At 44.2% G+C, this 19668-nt stretch overlaps 1 protein-coding gene across 1 annotated transcript in view; it reads left to right on the top strand.

Moving 5' to 3' along the window:
• NID1 (nidogen 1) overlaps positions 1–19668 on the top strand; it is a 99376-nt gene that overhangs the window by 32420 nt on the left and 47288 nt on the right. The window contains exons 3-9 of the mRNA XM_012105605.4: positions 1124–1350; positions 3911–4284; positions 8296–8445; positions 13028–13279; positions 14834–15034; positions 17509–17754; positions 19517–19660. Of these exons, the coding sequence (XP_011960995.3) occupies positions 1124–1350; positions 3911–4284; positions 8296–8445; positions 13028–13279; positions 14834–15034; positions 17509–17754; positions 19517–19660 (1594 nt within the window). The remainder of the gene's footprint in view (positions 1–1123; positions 1351–3910; positions 4285–8295; positions 8446–13027; positions 13280–14833; positions 15035–17508; positions 17755–19516; positions 19661–19668) is intronic.

Below are 19668 nucleotides of genomic sequence, written 5' to 3'. Positions count from 1 at the left end.
TCCCTGGTGGGGGATCTAAGATCCCACATGCCGCATGGCATGGCAAAAAAATAAATCGATAAAGTAGAACCTGAAATTTCTCAAGTGTGCATGCTCTTTACTTGAGTGATAACTGCCCGGCCCATTGTACAGAGCTCTTGCCTGCCTCGTGGGCCCAGGCTCCTCTCCTCCTGACTTCTCCGCTCCCCCCTGTAGCAGCTAGACCAGATTATTGGCAATCCCCTGATGAGGCTTTTTGCTTGTTTGCTTTAGCCGCAATCTCATCACTAGCAGTGCTCTGCCTGTGATGGCCTCTCCCTGACCCTCACTGCGTTAAGCGCCTGCTTGTTCACTCAGCCTCCTCTGCCCCCACCCCTTCCAGCACTGGGCACTTTGCCTGCACGCAGCTTGGTTACAGAATCCATTCTTTAGTTTGGGAATGTTTTGTTCAGATGTCAGTCTTCCCACCTAAACTGTAAATTCTCAAGTGCCAGGATCGTGTATTTGTATCCTTCGTCTTCGCAGTGTTTGGGGCAATGTCTGGTGCACAGCAAAGGTGCTAACGTGAAGGGATACGTCCTCTGCCCGATTCTCATATGCTGGCTCACACAGTCCTCGTAACATTTCTCTGCAGTAGGTGATTTTCTCTCCATTTTACAGACTCAAAAATCAAGGTTCAGAGAGGTTAGGTAACATGCCCAAGGTCACTCAGCCAATGATGAGGGCAAGGAGTTGGATCCAGATCTGTTTTCTCCCAAAGCTCATGTTCTTTCTTACTGAACAGTGCTAGGGCTCAACAAACTAAATAATAAATGTGGTTGAATATGTTTAATGGCTGTGGAAATAAATTCTGGGGATAAGAATTTGCCGATTCGCTTGAGAGAGAGAGGTAGCATCTCTATAATTTTTGGTTAACCTTAGGGTCACAGTTATGCAGAAGGTATTCATTGACTAATTAGAAAATTTCATGTTGACATAGCGTTAGAGATATTTAAGTGGAATTATCCTGGAATACTGTCCTTGCTACAAAAATATTTCTTTAGAATAAGGTGCAAATAGTGCCATCTCTGTATTTTTTATATGTAGTCTGGTAAATAGCACAGTTTAAGATCCTGAGTAACTGAATCTTAACTCATCTTCACAGAGAAACACATTCCAGTGCATTCTGGCCTCCTCTGATTCCAGCACCTATGCCATTTTCCTTTATCCTGAGGATGGTCTGCAGTTCTACACAGCATTCTCAAAGAAGGAGGAGAACCAAGTTCCTGCGGTGGTTGCTTTCAGCCAAGGTTTAACAGGATTAATATGGAAGAGTGACGGAGCTTATAATATATTTGCTAATGACAGAGAATCAGTTGGAAATCTGGCCAAGTATGCTTTTTTCTTCTTCAGTAGATTCTCCCTTTAATAAGATTCTCATCTGACTGTTTTATAAGAATAATGTAATGGGCTTTATAGAATATTACCTAAAAATGTGGATTTAAATTCTGTAGGGGACTTTCCTGGCAGTTCGATGGTTAGGACTCTGCACTCTCACTGCCAACAGCCTAGGTTCAGTCCCTGGTTGGGGAATTAAAATCGTTTAAGCTGTGCAGTGTGACCAAAAACAAATAAGAAATTTAAATTTTGTATATAGTTTTTTATTATGTAGTACTTTTTTCCTGATGAACTCAGGGAATATACTCTTAGAATGAAAGGCATCCAAGTTTTTAGATATCATTTTCATTTGAAACAGTTTTATCATCTCTTCTATAAAGTCAGAAATACAAAGTATTCAAAACTATCTCTTGCTATGAACCCATGGCTGAGAGGGTTTTTCCCTACACTGACTGGGGGTGGGGAATGTTGTTATAATAGAAACAGTGCTCTCTTGGGCTATTTTGTAGAATTTGGCAAAGGGGGAAAAGCTCAGACTTTTTTTTTTCCTAATAATTAAACTTCATTATTCTTTTAAAAATTAAGCACCTCCTCCTCCCAATTTCACTTTGTCATGGAGTCTAAAACTCCTCAACCCTTTGACAGTGTACTGGTAAATATTTAACAACTGACTTTATGCAGGTTGAGGAAGCCCTCACTCGTTTATAGCATTCCCCTGTTTCCGTGGTGTAAATACTTCTACCACGGCCAGTTTTCAGCTGTTACATCATGTCACTCACCCGGAGGTTGAGAAAAGGTGCACCATTATATAGCATTCTCACCCTAGAGGTGTGGTAGATTCAGATAACTTCAAGAACATAGCTAATAGGAACATAATTCATATGGGATGAGTTTTGAGTATTTATTGCCTCTGCTTTTAATATAGTTTGTTTAATTGTAAGTTTATATAATTTGATTTTTTATGAGCTGGTTCAAGCAAGCTCCTGTACATCACTGCCTTTTCTCAAGTCCCGGGTGGACAGACTGATTAGACGTCTGATTTCTGCAGGACTTTCTCGATTTCTCATTCCCTGTCCCAGCCCAGTCTTTTGCTCAGTGTTCTCCACTGAATAATGTATGTCCCTTCTTTCTATTATATAATCTGGTCACTTTATACAATTTCTGATAGTAAAATGGTATCAGAACAGTAAAAATAGTAGTACAAGAAGTCGAGATTAGGGTTATTCTGTTGTGTTTTATAACTATAAAATGCCTTTAGATTCTGAATATCATTTGCATTTTACTATACCCTCCGAGCATAAAAAGGTAAACTGAGACCTATCCAAGGTTCCACAGCTAACAGTGTCAGGATTTCTAGTAAACCAAGTCTGGCCTGTTTTCACTCACAACTTTTGACACTAAAGACATGGGGTTTTTTTTCCCTCTTACCAACTAATTCTTTAACTCTTCAGATACCAACTGGGTATCCTATAATTCAGTTCTGACACTAACTGCTTAGAATCAGCACAGACCTCATAGCTTAAGAGCTCAGTCCTGCAAGGTTGCCCCCACTTCAGACATCCCTTGAAAGTCCCAAGTTGCTGCCTACACTTCCTATCAACCAGCTATAAACTGGGGGCTCCATGACTCCCTGCTCCGGTTTGATAATTTGCTAGAATGGCTCACAGAATTCAGGAAAGTACTTCACTGACTATTACTCGTTTATTATAAAGGACGCAACTCAGGAATAGCCAAATAGAAGAGATACATAGGGCAAGGGGCATTGTATAAGGGGAGGAGGAGGTGAGGGGCTTCCAAGCCCTCTCTGGGCACACCACCCTCCTAGCACACCTCAACTGTGTCCACCAGTCCAAAAGCTCTGTCAACCTGATAACTTAGGAATTTTTGTTACATAGGCATGATTGATTAAATCATTGGCCATTGGTGATTAACTATCTCCAACCCCACTTCCCCACCCTCTTCCTGGAAGTCAGGGTGTGGGGCTGAAAATTCCAACCCTGTCATCCTGCCTTGGTCTTCCTAGTGACCAGCCGCCTTTCTGAAGCTACCCAGGGTCCCCAGCCACTAGCCATCTCATTAGCATACAAAAAGGCATTCTTATCACTCCAGAGATTACAAGGATTTTAGGGGTTATATGCCAGAACCAGAGACAAAGGCCAAATACTATCATATCACAGCATGTCCCCAGAAAGAGCATGATGGAAAAAAATGCACACAAATCCAGTCAGCAGGTTACTCATACTGACCAGTGATTCGTATAAACACATTTTAAGGTCTGAAAATATCCCTGAGCATGCCTATGGAATGGCTGAGAAGAAGCCTTTGCTAGGGTTGTGCCCGCTGGATACAGCTTCACCATATCCTGCTGGATGGTCTCAGCTCTATGAGGACCAGACAGGACCACATCTGCCCTCCTATCCTGCACCAAGGCTGTGGGCAGTAGCAGGCCATGGGGTTCTTAACTGACATAGATCTCAGGGCTCCTTCTGCTTGGTTGGTGGGGGCTGTTTGTAAGTTGCTGGCCTGTTTCCAAGAAGCCTGTCCTTCCCTCTAGGAGCAGCAACTCTGGGCTACAGGGCATCTGGGTGTTTGAGATTGGGAGTCCGGCCACGGCCAGTGGCGTGATCCCTGCGGATGTGAACCTGGAACTGGATGACGGAGCAGAGTATGACGATGAGGATTATGACTCAGTGACGCATCTAGGCCTGGAGGATGCGGTTACTACATCCTTCCCCTATGAGGCCCCAAGAAGGGAAGACAGTGGCACGCACAACACGCCCAGTGACCTCTCCCCCCGCCGCATGGCTACCGAGAGACCCCTCACACCTCCCACGGAGAAGACCAGATCTTTCCAGCTGCCCGGGGAGAGGTTTCCCCAGCAGCAGCCACAAGTCATAGATGTGGATGAAGTCGAGGAAACAGGAATTGGTAAGGCCGTTTGTGTGGCAGGTGGTATGTTGTTGGATACTTGGATTTCCACACAGGGGAGCATTGCTGGGGGGGTGTCAGCTGTGTGCATTATTTGGAGGTTTGTAAGGTTTGTAAGGATGAGAGCCTGGAGAAGGAGGGGTGGAACTTACAGAGCATGGGTGAAGTGAAAAGTGAAAGTGTTAGTTGCTCAGTCGTGTCCAGCTCTTTGTGACCCCATGGACTATAGCCTGCCAGGTTCTTCTGTCCATGGAATTCTCCAGGCAAGAATGCTGAATTGGGTAGCCATAACCATCTCTAGGGGATCCTCCTGACCCAGGGACTGAACCCAGGTTACCCACATTGAAGGCATATTCTTTACCATCGGAGCCACCAGAGTGTGGGTGGAGGGACCCAAAGGCTGCAAAGACGCCTAGGGATCCAGGATTAGGGCTGGGGTTATGGAGACTGTAGAATGAGTCCTCTTTCAAGTTTCCTATTCTTCTTTTTTTGTGTGTTTTAAAGAGAAAAGTACTTTAGAATTATTTTGAAAGTCAGATTTCCTTATTTGTGATTTTTGAGATCAGCAGTATATTCACCCACCTGAAAAAACATTTTAGAAGTTCCTCTGTTGACACGGTTTATCTTTGACGTTTATTTCCTCTTGCTTTATGGAAGGAGGATGGTTGATTATTTTTCCTCCAGGCTCCAGTCAGTTTCAGAGTTAGTTTGTGAACATTAAAAATACAAAATAACTGGATCCACTTTTCAAGGATGGTTTTAAAATATAACATCTGTTTTTTCCATAAGATGTTATGGAAAAACCCAAATGAACTTAACTTTTTGGCCAAATCAATATATAAGACCATCGCTTCATGGCAAATAGATGGGGAAACAACGGAAACAGTGACAGACTTTATTTTCTTTGGCTCCAAAATCACTTCAGATGGTGATTGCAGCCATGATATTAAAAGACGCTTGCTCCTTGGAAGAAAAGCTACGACCAACCTAGACAGCATACTAAAAAGCAGAGACATTACTTTGCCAACAAAGGTCTGTCTAGTCAAAGCTATGGTTTTTCCAGTAGTCATGTGTGGATATGAGAGTTGGACTATAAAGAAAGCTGAGCACTAAAGAATTGATGCTTTTGAACTGTGGTGTTGGAGAAGACTCTTGAGAGTCTTTTGGACTGCAAGCAGATCCAACCAGTCTATCCTAAAGGAAATCAGTCCTGAATATTCACTGGAAGGACTGATGGTAAAGCTGAAGCTCCAATACTTTGGCCCCCTGATGCAAACCACTGACTCATTTGAAAAGACCCTGATGCTGGGAAAGATTGAAGGCAGGAGGAGAAGGGGATGACAGAGGATGGGATGGTTGGATGGCATCAGTGACTCAATGGACATGAATTTGAGCAACCTCCGGGAGTTGGTAATAGACAGGGAAGCCTGGCATGTTGCAGTGGGGGTTGCAAAGAGTGGGATAGGACTGAGATACTGAACTGAACTGAACAGAATGTATCACATTTTTGCTAGTTTCAGAGGAAAATGTAGCATTTTCAAGTGTACCATTTGAATCCCAGCATGCTTTGAATTGTCTTACAAAAGACATGGGAACTAGATTGTGCTCATTTTTTTTTTTTTTTTGCCCTTCAGGTTGACCAGTAATATTCCTGTCAAGGGGATGGCCCAAGCCTTTAAATGATAATTATTTCTACTATGAAAAGGCCCTCAAAAAATCTACTCCCCCCTATAAAAAAGAGTTTAAGATAAACAAAGTCACATTTCCCACACTTGAAAACCTTGAAGAAATATAGTAGAAGCTAATAATAAACACATAATCACACTCAAAAGAAGACAAATCTACCCCATTCCACGTTATTCACCCATTTTTATTTCTCCTTACTTGTTGTGGTTTGTCTCATAGCAATAATCATAAATGTTTGTTCCTATCGAGTATCCCAAAGCATGGACAGGATCTGGTGGCCAGGGAAGTGTGCTTGCTTACTTCTGAGGCACAGAGATGGAGAGGTGACATTTGCTGACATGATGAAGACACGGGCTCATGTCTCAGGGCTCGCCTTGCACACATGGCGCCCTGGGTTTCCTGGGGTGATGCTGCCATCTAGCACGTGGCACTCCGCTCTTGCAGCTGGCTCTCAGAGTGGTCTCCCCAAGATAGGTCATGGGCATGTTCGTTTGCATGCGTTGAGTTTTGAGGGCTCCCCACGTGGTGCCAGTGGTAAAGAAAGTGTTAGTCGCTCAGTCGTGTCTGACTCTTTGTGACCCCATGGACTACAGGCCGCCAGGCTCCTCTGTCCATGAAATTCTCCAGGCAAGAGTACTGGAGTCAGTTGCCATGCCCTCCTCTAGGGGATCTTCCCAACCCAGGGATTGAACCGAGGTTTCCTGCATTGCAGACAGACTCTCTACTGTCAGATCCACCAGGGAAACCCCTTAGTGGTGAAGAACTCACCTGCCGATGCAGAAGATGTAAGAGAGGCGGGTTGGATCCCTGGGTTGAGAAGATCCCCTGGAAGAGGGCATGGCAACCCACTCCAGTATTCTTGTCTAGAGAATCCCATGGACAGAGCCTGGCGAGCTATAGTCAGAGTCAGCAAAAAATAAGACACAACTGAAGTGACTCAGCATGCGTGCTTGCATGCTGAGTTTTGAGTCTCATCCTATTTTCACCCCACATAGGTGTCTCTGAAATTCTCATTTGTGAAGCCATCACTTTGAAATCAGAGCATAGCTAGTCCCAACAACTCATGGTAATATATTACTTGGTACTGATAACAACAACAACAAAAAGCCTAGATCTGAACCCCAACTGTGTTTAAAAGAGATCTTTCTCTGCCCTTGATCCCAGTTATTTCACTGTTTTTGTTAGAAAGGTCGGTCTTCTGTAGCCAGTAGCGCATTCCTCGTGTTATTTGAATAGTCATCCACGGATACATCAGCCATAACAGATCCGCTGGGAGCTGAGCTTAAGCAATCAGTAGCATCACATGTGTTCAGCTCAGGGCCCAAGTGTTCTTGGCTCCAAATGCCATTTATACATCCCGGAAATTCCCTTCTGGGTGTGTAGAACTCCTGGAATCTACCTGGGGTCAAACTTTACTTTTATTTTCACTCATAACAATTATAAATTGGGTCATTATCCCCTCCAAAAGTTCATCCCTCCTTGTTCTTCTGAATTCATTCCAAATTAGTGTGCTCTGTATTTTTAAGTTTAATGAGCTGGCTCATCATTCTAATAAAATCAACCTGGTGGGGAGAGCCATTTGCACTAGGGAGAAATACATGTTTCTTGGGCCAAAGGCTGTTAGAGCAGGTATAACTGAGGAATTATTTCTAACCAGCTTTCAACTCTAAGAGCTTCTGATTTATACCCTGGTGAGAAGAATGAGGCCAAAAAGTTTTAATTACTTTAAGCTCATTAAAATGGCACATTTTATGTTGTATGTATTTTACCACGATAAAATATAATTTTAAAATATTTTAACGTCTGCACCCAAATTTGATGCTGATTTTATTAGAAAGGTCAGTGTGATGCATATCTGATGATGTTTAATGGATGCCATATTAAGATTGACATTGGACAGCTATCACCCAGTATTGATTCATTGATACTAAGGACATTGGATTATAGCATTTAAAAAAAATTCACCCTTGAGACTTCCCTGGCAGTCCAGTGGTTAAGACGCCATGCTTCCATTGCAAGGGGAGCAGGTTCAATCCCCGGTCAGGAAACTAAGATCCCACATCCCTCATGGCAGAGCCAAAAAGTGAAAATTAAAGTAGTAATAATTTACCGACGTGATTTCTCAAACTCCTTTTAGACCTACATGCCTCAGTGATTTGAGTGATGGAACCACTGTACTAGTTAAGTGGCCACAGATAGAGAGCCCTGTGTCTGAACGGCCTGAGCAGACGTGCAGTCTTGCACAGCTGAGGTGCAGTGTTCTAAAGCCTCCTCGTCCGGAGCCCGGTGAAGTGCTTACTGGTGTGCTGTGTTCTCTCCGAGCAGTTTTCAGCTACAACACGGATTCCCGGCAGACGTGTACCAACAACAGACACCAGTGCTCTGTGCACGCACAGTGTAGGGACTTTGCCACCGGCTTCTGTTGCAGCTGTGTTGCTGGCTACACGGGGAACGGCCGGCAGTGTGTTGCCGAAGGTACTGTGTCTTTGTCTGATCCTTTTTAAGGGGGAGAAAAGGGAGGAGTGATTTTGTTTTTGTGCTTGTTTTGAAATCTTGCCTTTACCCACATCTCTAAAGGTAGGTGGTGTTTTCAGCTGGGCAGTGATATTTCATCTCTCATTCCTCGTTCTTGCCTGTATTTCTCTATGGGGGTGGGGGGGAGGTCCTGGGGAATGCCCTTTTTACTAAAAAGGGGAGGTCTCTTTCTCCTGTGGTGATTCTCCATCTTTGAAGTGATGGCCGTTGAGAACCCATCTTCAGGCTGAAATGTTGAAATGAGGCGGCCTGGACCAGTAATCGTCAGCCCCCCTCGCTTTCCTCCGTTTCTTTCAAACCTCTTCTTTTGGCGTCGCTCAGACTATGCTGATAGTGGTTCAGCTCCAGCAGGGCCATGGTGGGCTGGTGAAGACCAAAATGTTGGGTTGGCCCAAAAGTTTGTTCAATAAGTGCTTTGCTCAGTAAAGGTCTTGGTGAAAATGAAAAATGTGTCTTTTATTTGTGCTTAAAACCAAACGAACTTTCTGGCCAACGCAGTATGTAGGGGGTAAGGACTATTCCATCCCCTATTCTCTGGTGTTCCTGTCCTTGTGTCTCGGGAACCCCAGCATGGTGATGGAGGAGCAGAAGGGGCACATCACAGCTAACTTTGGAGACCAGACCCATTGTGCTGTCAACTCCAAAACATATTTGGCTGGGGGCTGGCATCAGTCCTGAGCTCTGCACCCCCAAAAAAGGATCAACCAGTCTTGATGTTTTCAGATGTTCTGAAAAAGTCTAGAGGGTCCAGATAACAGTTTACTTAGAGAGGGAACCCAAGACCGTAAATTAGAATGAAAGCAAAAACAAAGCAAACCATACTGAACACCTGTCTCTGCAGATGCCAAATCACTCCACTTGTCACCCGTCATTTTCCTCATATGTTTAAGCAGGAACCTCAGTTGCTTGGCAAAATATGACTAAATAAAACTCAGTTGGAGGAATGCTTTTCTGTTTTTCAGATTTCCTGCCATAGCTAAAGTTAAATCAGTTATTTTAATTTGTTTTAAAAAAAGAAAGATTCGAAAAAAAAAAAGTTCCTTCTAGGTCACAATTGGTTTTGTAAAATACTGTCTTTAGCAAGGACAGAAAATTCTGTATGCTTTGCATATTAATTTGGGGGGATGTTTATAACATCTATAAATGTGTTATCTCTTTTCTTGCCCGTTGCCCCAGGAATGAGATGCTTCTGCTGCTTTGTTTCAGGCTTGGCTTTTATATTTTGCTTGCCCTGAGAAGAACTTCCACAGTTTACAATGAACCCTTCTTCTCAAAGATCGATCTCAGGAGCTCTTTCCATGCCAAATGTCAGAGCTGGAAATGCTGACAGGTTGCATTTGGCAGCAAGCTTGCATATGAAAGATTGCTCAGCTACATTTTTTGATGTTCTAAACACGCCCTGTCATAGTTTTGTGGTTTAAATATTTGTTGGAATCTTACTACTTTTGAAATATTTTTCTAGCTCCAAGTTTGATGGAAAAAAATAGGTTTTCTTCCCTTGGCTTTCCTGCTTGTTTCTGTAATTGTTTTGGGGGAGGCATTTTTTCGATATTAGTCTTCTAACTTCATAGCATTCCCCCAGGGTAATGACACAGTTCATGTGCAGAAATCCTCTGTGTGTTGAATCTGCCTTGGCTTGTCAGTGACCTTGTTGTGGGGGGTTTTGTTGCTTTGGGGGCCACACCGTGTGGCATGAGGGCCCAACCAGGGATTGAACCCATGCCCCCTCCAGTGCAAGTGTGGAATCTTAACTGCTGGACTGCCAAGGAAGTCCCTCAGTGATCCTGTTTAGCAGCTGTGCTGTGCTTAGTTGCTCAGTCGTGTCTGACTCTTTGTGACCCCATGGACTGTAACTAACTTACCAGGCTCCGCTGTCCATGGGGGTTCACCAGGCGAGAATGCTGGAGTGGGTTGCCATGTCCTCCTCCAAGGGATCTCCCCAACCCAGGGATCGATCTCAGGCGGATTCTTTACCGTCTGAGCCACCGGGGAAGCCCTGCTGCTGCTGCTGAGTCGCTTCAGTCGTGTCCGACTCTGTGCGACCCCATGGACGGCAGCCCACTAGGCTCCCCGTCCCTGGGCTTCTCCAGGCAGGAACACTGGAGTGGGTTGCCATTTCCTTCTCCAATGCATGAAAGTGAAAAGTGAAAGTGAAGTCGCTTAGTCGTGTCCGACTCTGTGCGACCCCATAGACGGCAGCCCACCAGGCTCCCCCGTCCCTGGGCTTCTCCAGGCAAGAACACTGGAGTGGGTTGCCATTGCCTTCTCCAGTGCATGAAAGCGAAGAGGGTATATTAAACACAGCAGAAAGTCTTCAGAACACAGACGATGGTGCTTGGATGAGAGCTCATTTGTCTGAGGTTAGTCTATATGCTTTACTGAGAACTTACCATGTACAGAAAACTCTGCTACGACGGAACCAGGGAGTTGGGTGTGAAGGTCCTGTCTCAGTCATTTACAGTCTAGGAAGAGAAACATGATCTGTACAATCAGTAAGTGGTAGAAATTAATTCTACATCAAACCTGATGTACTTACCTCTTCCTTCAGCTTTTTTTTTTTTTTTTTTAAAGCTGTCAGTAACACAATCAGAGTATACCATTTGGTGGTTTTTAGTATATTCACTAAGTTATTCAACTGTTACCTCTAATTTTAGAGCATTTTCTTCATGCCAGAAGGAAACCTGGATCTTTTAGCTGCCACCCTCAATTCATCCTCATTTCCAGGCTCTGTCAGCACCAAATCTGCTGTCTGTCCATGTGGGTTTTCCTGTTCTGGACATTCCGTATAAATGGAATCATATGTCATGGGACCTTTGTGTTTGGCTTCTTTTACTTAGCATAATGTTTTCAGGGTGTATCCATGACTCATTCCTTTTTCCTAGCTAAATAATATTCTATTGTATGGATTTTCCACATTTTATTTATCTATGTTTCAGTTGATGGACATTTGAGTCCTTTCCCATTTTGGCTGTTAATGAATGATGCTGCTAAGAACATTCATGTACATGTTTTCAAGTGAACATATGTTCTCTGTTTTATTGGGTATATACTCAGGAGTTGGAATTGCTGGGTCATATGGCAACCTTCCATTTTCTTATTCAAATATAAGAACAACTTAATTTCTTGAGTTTTTTTTCTTTTCCTGATTAAGCAATAATAAATGCATGCAAGTTATTAATATCCCAACATTATAGAGATATATAGTATAGAAAATGAAAGTTCACCATATCACCCTGAATTAACCTCTGTTAGCAATTTTGTGTAGCTCTCTTCAGACATTTTTCCTCTATGAGTATGCTAGCATCTGTCTACAATGTGGGAGACCCCGGTTCGATCCCTCGGTTGGGAAGATCCCCTGAGAAGGAAATGGCAATCCACTCCAGTACTATTGCCTGGAAAATCCCATGGACAGAGGAGCGTGGTAGGCTACAGCCCATGGGGTCGCAAAGAGTCGGACATGACTGAGCAACTTTACCTTACCTTACCTTACCTTACCTTAGCATTTATCATTAATGCAATTTTTTAAAATGGTGTCCTGCATATACTTTTTGGTAATATATGAAAAAAGCTTATAAATATGCCATAGTAAGTTTCACATCTTTCCCAGTAAAGGAAATGACCAACAACGAACACACCCTAGCCCACAAGCTGGTTATGGGTCAGAGGGCATATTTGTGTGACCTCCAATACTCACTGTGGCTACTTCTATCTGGCTTGGGTTAGTGAGGGTCTAGGACTCAGACTGGCCAACTTATATTTGAGCCAGAGATGCTCTTTAAGAGAAGCCCCTGAGTCTTAGGGACTTCCCTGGTGGCCCAGTAGGTGAGAATCCACCTGCCAGTGCAGGCGACATGGATTTGATCCCTGATCCAAGAAGGTTCCACACTCTGTGGAGCAACTAAACCCGTGCACCACACCTCCTGAAGCCCGGGCACCTAGAGCCCACGCTCGGAAACAAGAGAAGCCGCTGCAATGAGGGTCCCGCACATTGCAGTGAAGAGTAGCTCCCCTGGCCCCTGCATACTGCATCTGAGAAAAGCCCGTGCACAGCAACAGAGACCTAGCTCAGCCAAAAATAGTTACTTTTTAAAAAAAGATATGTTATAAATCAGACAACCTAATGTCCCATCCTGTTTAGCCCCATTGTCCCAGGGAAATGACTAATTCTCTCCCTAATATTCTCCAAAGTAATCAGCTATATACCACCTAGTTCTGGATCACCCATGATGCTATTCTCCTGAAATTGTTTCATTTGCCTCTGACATTCCTTCATCATACAATGGGTCCCACTTCTCTGCTGTCCATTATCCATCCTTACGGAAGAGAGGAAGAAAGTTGAATTTCTACAGCTCATAGACACAGCTGCAGGGACTGCCTTCGTCTTGGGAAGAATGACTTCTCTCACTTACCCCAAAAGCGCTTTACCCCAGCACTGTGGGGCTCTTTGCTTTACGGGTACGGAGCCCACCAGACACACTATTCTATTCTGAAGGGCTGGCTTCTTTCTTTGTTTCTCGTTCAGGTTCCCCGCAGCGAGTTAACGGCAAGGTGAAAGGGAGGATCTTTGTTGGGGACAGCCAGGTTCCCATTGTCTTTGAGAATACTGACCTCCATTCTTACGTGGTGATGAACCATGGGCGGTCCTACACAGCCATCAGCACCATTCCTGAGACTGTCGGGTACTCTCTGCTCCCTCTGGCCCCTATTGGAGGCATCATTGGATGGATGTTTGCAGTGGAGCAAGATGGATTCAAGAATGGCTTCAGCATCACAGGTAATTGACCTTAAAAATAATGGGCTGGGTTGAATGGAAAGGGAACTCTATGTGTCTGAAAATAAGTTACAAATAAGTATTTTGTGGCTCTGGAAATAAGGTGTTGGGGTAAAATCATCAAGTTTTTCATTAGTATACAAGGAGATCAGACCAGTCAATCCTAAAGGAAATCACCCCTGAATATTCATTGGGAGGACTGATGCTGAAGTTCCATTACTTTGGCCACTTAAAGCGAAGAACCAACTCATTGGAAAAGAATCTGATGCTGGGAAAGATTGAGGGCAAGAGGAGAAGGGGGCGAGAGATGATGAGATGGCTAGATGACATCAATGGGCATAAGTTGGAGCAAACTCTGGGAGATGGTGAAGGACAGAGAAGCCAGGCGTGCTGCATTTCATGGGGTCACAAAGAGTTGGACACGGCTGAGCGACTGAACAACAACAATACGTTACCCAAGACTATCTAGAATTGCACTGTGATCAGGGAGCAATTTCATATTGGTGATGCTTTGTATATGGGTTGATTTAAATTGAAGTTACATTGTAACTTACATCAACTTCAGGGAGGCAAAGGTAATCTTTACAAATTCCCTACAACAGCAAATATTTGTTTCTACAGTAGTCCTTCTTAACTGCCTTAGAACATGTGTTATCAGCAGGATATCTGCCTGGACCTGGGGACTGTAAAGCAGTTGTCAGACTTTTTCTGCAAAGGGCCAGAGAATAAATATTTTAAGCTTTGCCTAAATATTTTGGGCTCTTCGTTCTCTGTTGCAGCTATTCAGCTCTGTTGTTATCAGTTGAAACCAGGCATAGATAATACACAAATGAATGAGCATGCCTGTGTTCCAGTGAAATTATTCATGGGCACTGAAAGGTAAATTTCATATAATTTTCACATATCATGACATAGCTGCCAGCCATGCTATCAGGGGAGACTGCAAACGTGGAAAAGGGAGGAAGCTGGAAGAAGGTGGAATATTTTTTTCCTGCTTGTCTGGGGCTGCTGCCCTGCATAGACCAAGGGGAGGTCCCGAGCCAGCGCCCATGGTATGTGCTCCTAGGATGGTGTGGACTTGGTGATGGTTTGCCCTGGCCAGGGCTTAGCTGTGAACAGTAGTCATCCCCTAGCTGATGTCTTAGAGCACATGACGTTTGGCAGAGCACTTTTTAACATACTTATCTAATTTCCGCAAGATAGATATTGTTCACCATTTTCATCATCAGGAAATGGAGGCTCAGTGGGTTTAAGTAACTCATTCAAATTCACCCAACCAGTACTGGGCACAAACCCCAATTCCCTGCTTTTTCCAGCACAAATCCTGAGCCCACCTGTCTCAGATGCTGGTTTTCGGATGGGAAATGGCTTTTGTTTCTTGTGCGTGACTGAGTTGGGCTGGGAGGATGGCCCTTTCCTTGACATCACCGGCCCTATTTCTACTCACCAGACTAAAGCGTCTGTAGAGGAGCTGTGAACCTGTCCCCTCCATGAGTCCGGGCAGGCATGAATGTGACTTCTTTGACAGCAAAGTGACAGACTGAGCTTGCTTTGCAGGGGGGGAGTTCACCCGCCAGGCTGAGGTGACCTTCGTGGGGCACCCGGACAAGCTGACCATTAAGCAGCAGTTCAGCGGCATTGATGAGCACGGACACCTGACCATCGACACGGAGCTGGAGGGCCGCGTGCCCCAGATCGCCTTTGGCTCCTCAGTGCACATCGAACCCTACACGGAGCTCTACCACTACTCGCGGCAGGGTGAGCCTCGTCCCGCATCCAGCGTCCCAGGGCAGTGCTGCACACGAGCTGTCCCCTGGCCTCCAGAAAGGGAAACGCAGGGGTCACCTTATTCAGATCGCCTTCCCTTAATTGCAGACATTGAGCATGCTCATTGGAGAGACTTTAGTGCAGAAAAGAAAATAAGCATAACCACACACCTAAAACCAGGACACGATTATTAAATTAAGTGTATTTCTTTCAGCCTTTTCCTCATATGTAAAATATATCCCAACGTATATATACCTCACATATATATTTACGTATCAACACATATTCTGTCCTTATATATGAAAAATCATATACTTCTCTTTATATATAAAAAAAATCCCAACATATGTATATTACACATATATTCACATATATATCAACATGGATACTAGCCCAACATAAATAGCTCATCATATTATATAATTTCAGAATAAAATAATTGTGTTATATATCTAAATGTGGTTTTTAAACTTTTTATTTCAAATTTACAGAAAGTTGAAAATAGCACAGTAGCCACATGTCATTTCCCCAGCTTCACCGATTGTTAACATTTTGTTACATCCTCTTAGTTGTTCCCTCCCTTCCTTATATATAAGAGAGAGGAAGTTGTAGATGCTGTGATCCTGCATCTCCTAAATATTTTACAATATTTCACATGTTTTTTTCTAATGACAAGAATATTCTCTCATGGTCCCAGTACAACCATCGAAATCAGGAAGTTTAACATTGATGCAATACTATTATACACTCTACAGTCAAGTATATAGTTTCAATTTAAACTGCAATCATACCACATTATTGTACGTTCACTTTTCCGGTTAGGTCAAATCATGACCTTGATTTGTTCCATTAAATCTTGATTAAAGCTTGATAGTTCCATTAAATAGGCTTTGCAAACACTTTATAATGACTCTATACCATTTTATTGTATGGCTATCAATTTAAACCATTCTCTTTTCCAAAGCTTACATTATTTCCAATTTTTCCTTGTCTCCATGAGTTGCAGTGTCCATCTTCATCATACACCTTGACCAAATTTCTGATTCTTTTCTGACCGAATTCCTAGAAATCGAAGCGATGAGTCAAAGGAAACTCTTTAAAGTCTCTTATTAAATTGCCATCTAGAAGGGTTGTACCAGTTAACATGACTTCGTGGCCTGCTCGGGCTCTCCTGGGGAAAATGAAAGGGTGGGTAGGAGGTGGGAGGAGTATCAGGAGGACCCCCACCTGCAAGTCAGGCTGTGACCAGATGGTGTTTCTGGCAGTCCAGCACATGGGAGCTGGACAAGAGGCAGCTTACATCAATCTTTTATTTATCCTCTGGCTTTTATTACCAACTACAGCAGAGCACACAAATATAAAGAGCCTTTTGTACTTCTTTGTTTTAAATAGGAAGTCAAGATTTTTCACTGCATGGGCCAAAAGTAAACTAGTTCTCTTCTGAGTAGGGAAGACTGTCTCTCTGCTCTGTTGAGATTTGCTCACAGCTCTTTAGTAATTTATAGAAATTGGCTACTGAAACCTATTAATGCCTCATTTTTATACATCAGAGAACCCTTTAATCTAGGGTTATTTATAGCAGCCACTATTTGTTGAATCCTAAGTGAGATAACCCATAGAAAGCAGTTAGCACTCTGCTTGTCACGTGGTCAATGCTCCATAAATGGTAGTTTGTCTTATAGAGTATTAGCCTGCTTGATTCCAGAAATTCTGTATACATTATCTCATCCTTACCCCAGTCCATGTTGTAAAGGAAACAGGGTAAAGAAGTTAGTAACTGGTCTGTGATCATGCTCCTTGTGAATGAAGGTACAAGTTGTGAATTCTCGCGTATCTCTTTCCAAGCTGGTGCTCTTTCCATCAGGCCTTAGTCCCTGGGTTGACTAAGGAACTTACAGAGAAACACTTGATGAGAAAAAGCAATAAATATTCCTAATGCAAATAACAGCAATAATAGGAAATCTAGGTAGCAGAATGAATCTCAACACGGAAATAAATGGTCTTATTTATCCTGTTCCATCTGACCTCTCATCTGGCCACATTATGAGCAGAGAATACTGCTGATTATTTTACTTACTTATTTTGGGTTTTGCTGGGTCTTCGTTTCTGGTCAGGCTTTTCCTCTAGTTTCTGCCAGTGGGGGCTGCTCTCTAGTTGTAGTGGGCAGGCTTCTCATCGCAGTGGCTTCGCTTGTTATGGAACACCAGCTCTACGGTCCCAGGGTTTCAGTAGTTGCAGCTCCTGGGCTCTAGAGCACCAGCTTAATAGTTTCGGCGCAGGGGTTTAGTTGCTCCACAGCATGTGGTATCTTCCCGGACCAGGGATCGAACCCGTGTCCCCTGCATTGGCAGGCAAATCCTTTACCACTGAGCTGCCAGGGAAGCCCTGCTGATGATTTTCATGTCCTAAGCTTCTTGCATCCTCAAGCTCTCTCCCCTGTCTCCCTGCTTGCCGCCCACATCCAGTGATCACATCATCCTCCACCCGGGAGTACACGGTGACGGAGCCCGAGCAACATGGCACTGCCCCTTCGCACGTCCACACTTACCAGTGGCGCCAGACCATCACCTTCCAGGAGTGCGTCCACGACGACTCCCGGCCGGTCCTGCCCAGCACCCAGCAGCTCTCTGTGGACAGCGTGTTTGTCCTGTACAACCAGGAGGAGAGGATCCTGCGCTATGCTCTCAGCAACTCCATTGGTCCTGTGAGGGGTAAGAGGTGGCGGCTCAGACTGGGCATTGTGTGTGTGTGTGTGTGTCCACCTGCATGGCCCTCTCTGTGTTTTTGACGTGTTGTTCTTCATCTCTTGTTCTTGGTAAGAAGAAAGTCATGCTAAAATAGCTCCTGACAAAAATAAACATCTTCTCATCTATGATTCTTAGAAAACCTAAGGTAACGAGTAGATCATTCAAGGGCTGCACCTGCCTGCAGCCATGCGTTTATTTCTATTTATGTATTTATTTTTTACTCTTTTCCATTATGCTTTATTACAGGGTATTGAATATAGTTCCCTGTGCTATACAGTAGGGCCTTGTTCTCTATCCGTTCTATACCATTCTGTATGTAATAGTCTGTATCTGCTAATCCCAAACTCCCCAGTCCTACCCTCCCCTTCTCCCCGACCCCTGCCCTCACCACTTGACAACACAGGTCTGTTGTCTATATCTGTGAGTCTGTTTCTGTTTTGCAAATAAGTTGATTTGTGTCATATTTTAGGTCGCACATAGAAATGATAACATTTCTGACTTCTTCACTTAGTATGGTAGTCTCTAGGTTCATCCTGGTAGCTGCAAAATGGCATTATTTCGTTCCTTTTTCCCTCTTATGGCTGAGTAATGTTCTGTTGTATCTGTGTACCACATCTTTACCCATTCATCTGTCAATGGGCGTTCGGGTTCCTCCCTGTCTTGGCTGTTGTGAATAGTGCTGCTATGAACACAGGGACATCTATCTTCTTGTAGTTTTGTCTGGATATGTGCTCCGGAGTGGGATTGCTGGATCATATTGCAACTCTGGTTTTTAGCTTTTTGAAGAACCTCCATACCGTTTTCCATAGTAGCTACACAAATTTACATTCCCGCCACAGTGCAGGAGGGTTCCATTTTCTCCACACTCTCTCCAGCATTGTTATGTGTAGACTTTTTAATGATGGCCATTCTGACTGGTGAAAGGTAGTACCCCTTGCAGTTTTTATTTGCATTTACCTAATCATTAGTGATACTGAGCATCTTTTCATGTGCCTATTTTTAAAAATTCTGACACTCAACTGTGAAAAGAATGTGTGCTCAGGGCTGGGGGAAATCCAAATCAAATCCGCTAAAAGTCAGGCCCAGAGCCTACGGAGCTCTCTGCCCTGGGACAGCACAACGTGGAGCTGGGGTCTGGTCTAGGGTGCTTCTGGTTGTGGAAGAAGCTGGAGCTAGTGTGACCGCCCAGCCTCAAGGTCTCACATAGTCCAAATCTTTAAGCTCTGGAGGTTCTGTATATTTGGTGTCTGGGTGTGGTGTTTCTCTATCTCAGTTATTTTTGGTTCTCCCTCCATACCCAGGTCACTTCTCCAGCTGGTCAGATTGGCCCTTGGCTCTCCATACACCAGAAGAGGACAGGCGTTTCTCGCCCTTCTTTGACCGCTGTAGCGCCAGGCATCAGGGGTTGGCATGTTTTTTCTTAAAGGGCCAAACAGCAAATATTGGAGGCTCTGCTCATCATGCAGTTTCTGTCATGAGTGCAGTTCTACCACTGTAGCACAAAAACAGCCACAGGCCACTTGCCAGTAAATGCAGTGGCCGGTTTCCAATAAAACTTTATGAAAACAGACATGAGTCCAAAGGGATGTAGTTTGCTGATCCCACTTCAAGTGGGCAGGAGTCGGCAGGTTTCCTGGTCATCAGTCCTGTCCTGCTTTCTGGGGGAAGAGGTAACCTGTAAGCGTTTCTGAGTCCTCATGTGGTTTCAATGTCTCCGCCTTTGCAGATGGCTCCCCTGACGCCCTTCAGAATCCTTGCTACATTGGCAGTCATGGGTGTGATGCCAATGCGGCCTGTCGCCCCGGCCCAGGGACCCAGTTCACCTGCGAGTGCTCCATCGGCTTCCGAGGAGACGGACGGACCTGCTACGGTACAGCC

This window comes from Ovis aries, chromosome 25 (assembly GCF_016772045.2).
Source record: "Ovis aries strain OAR_USU_Benz2616 breed Rambouillet chromosome 25, ARS-UI_Ramb_v3.0, whole genome shotgun sequence".
NCBI classification, from domain to species: domain Eukaryota; kingdom Metazoa; phylum Chordata; class Mammalia; order Artiodactyla; family Bovidae; genus Ovis; species Ovis aries.
Note: the sequence above shows the minus strand (reverse complement) of the source record. Positions and strands in the feature narration are given on the sequence as shown.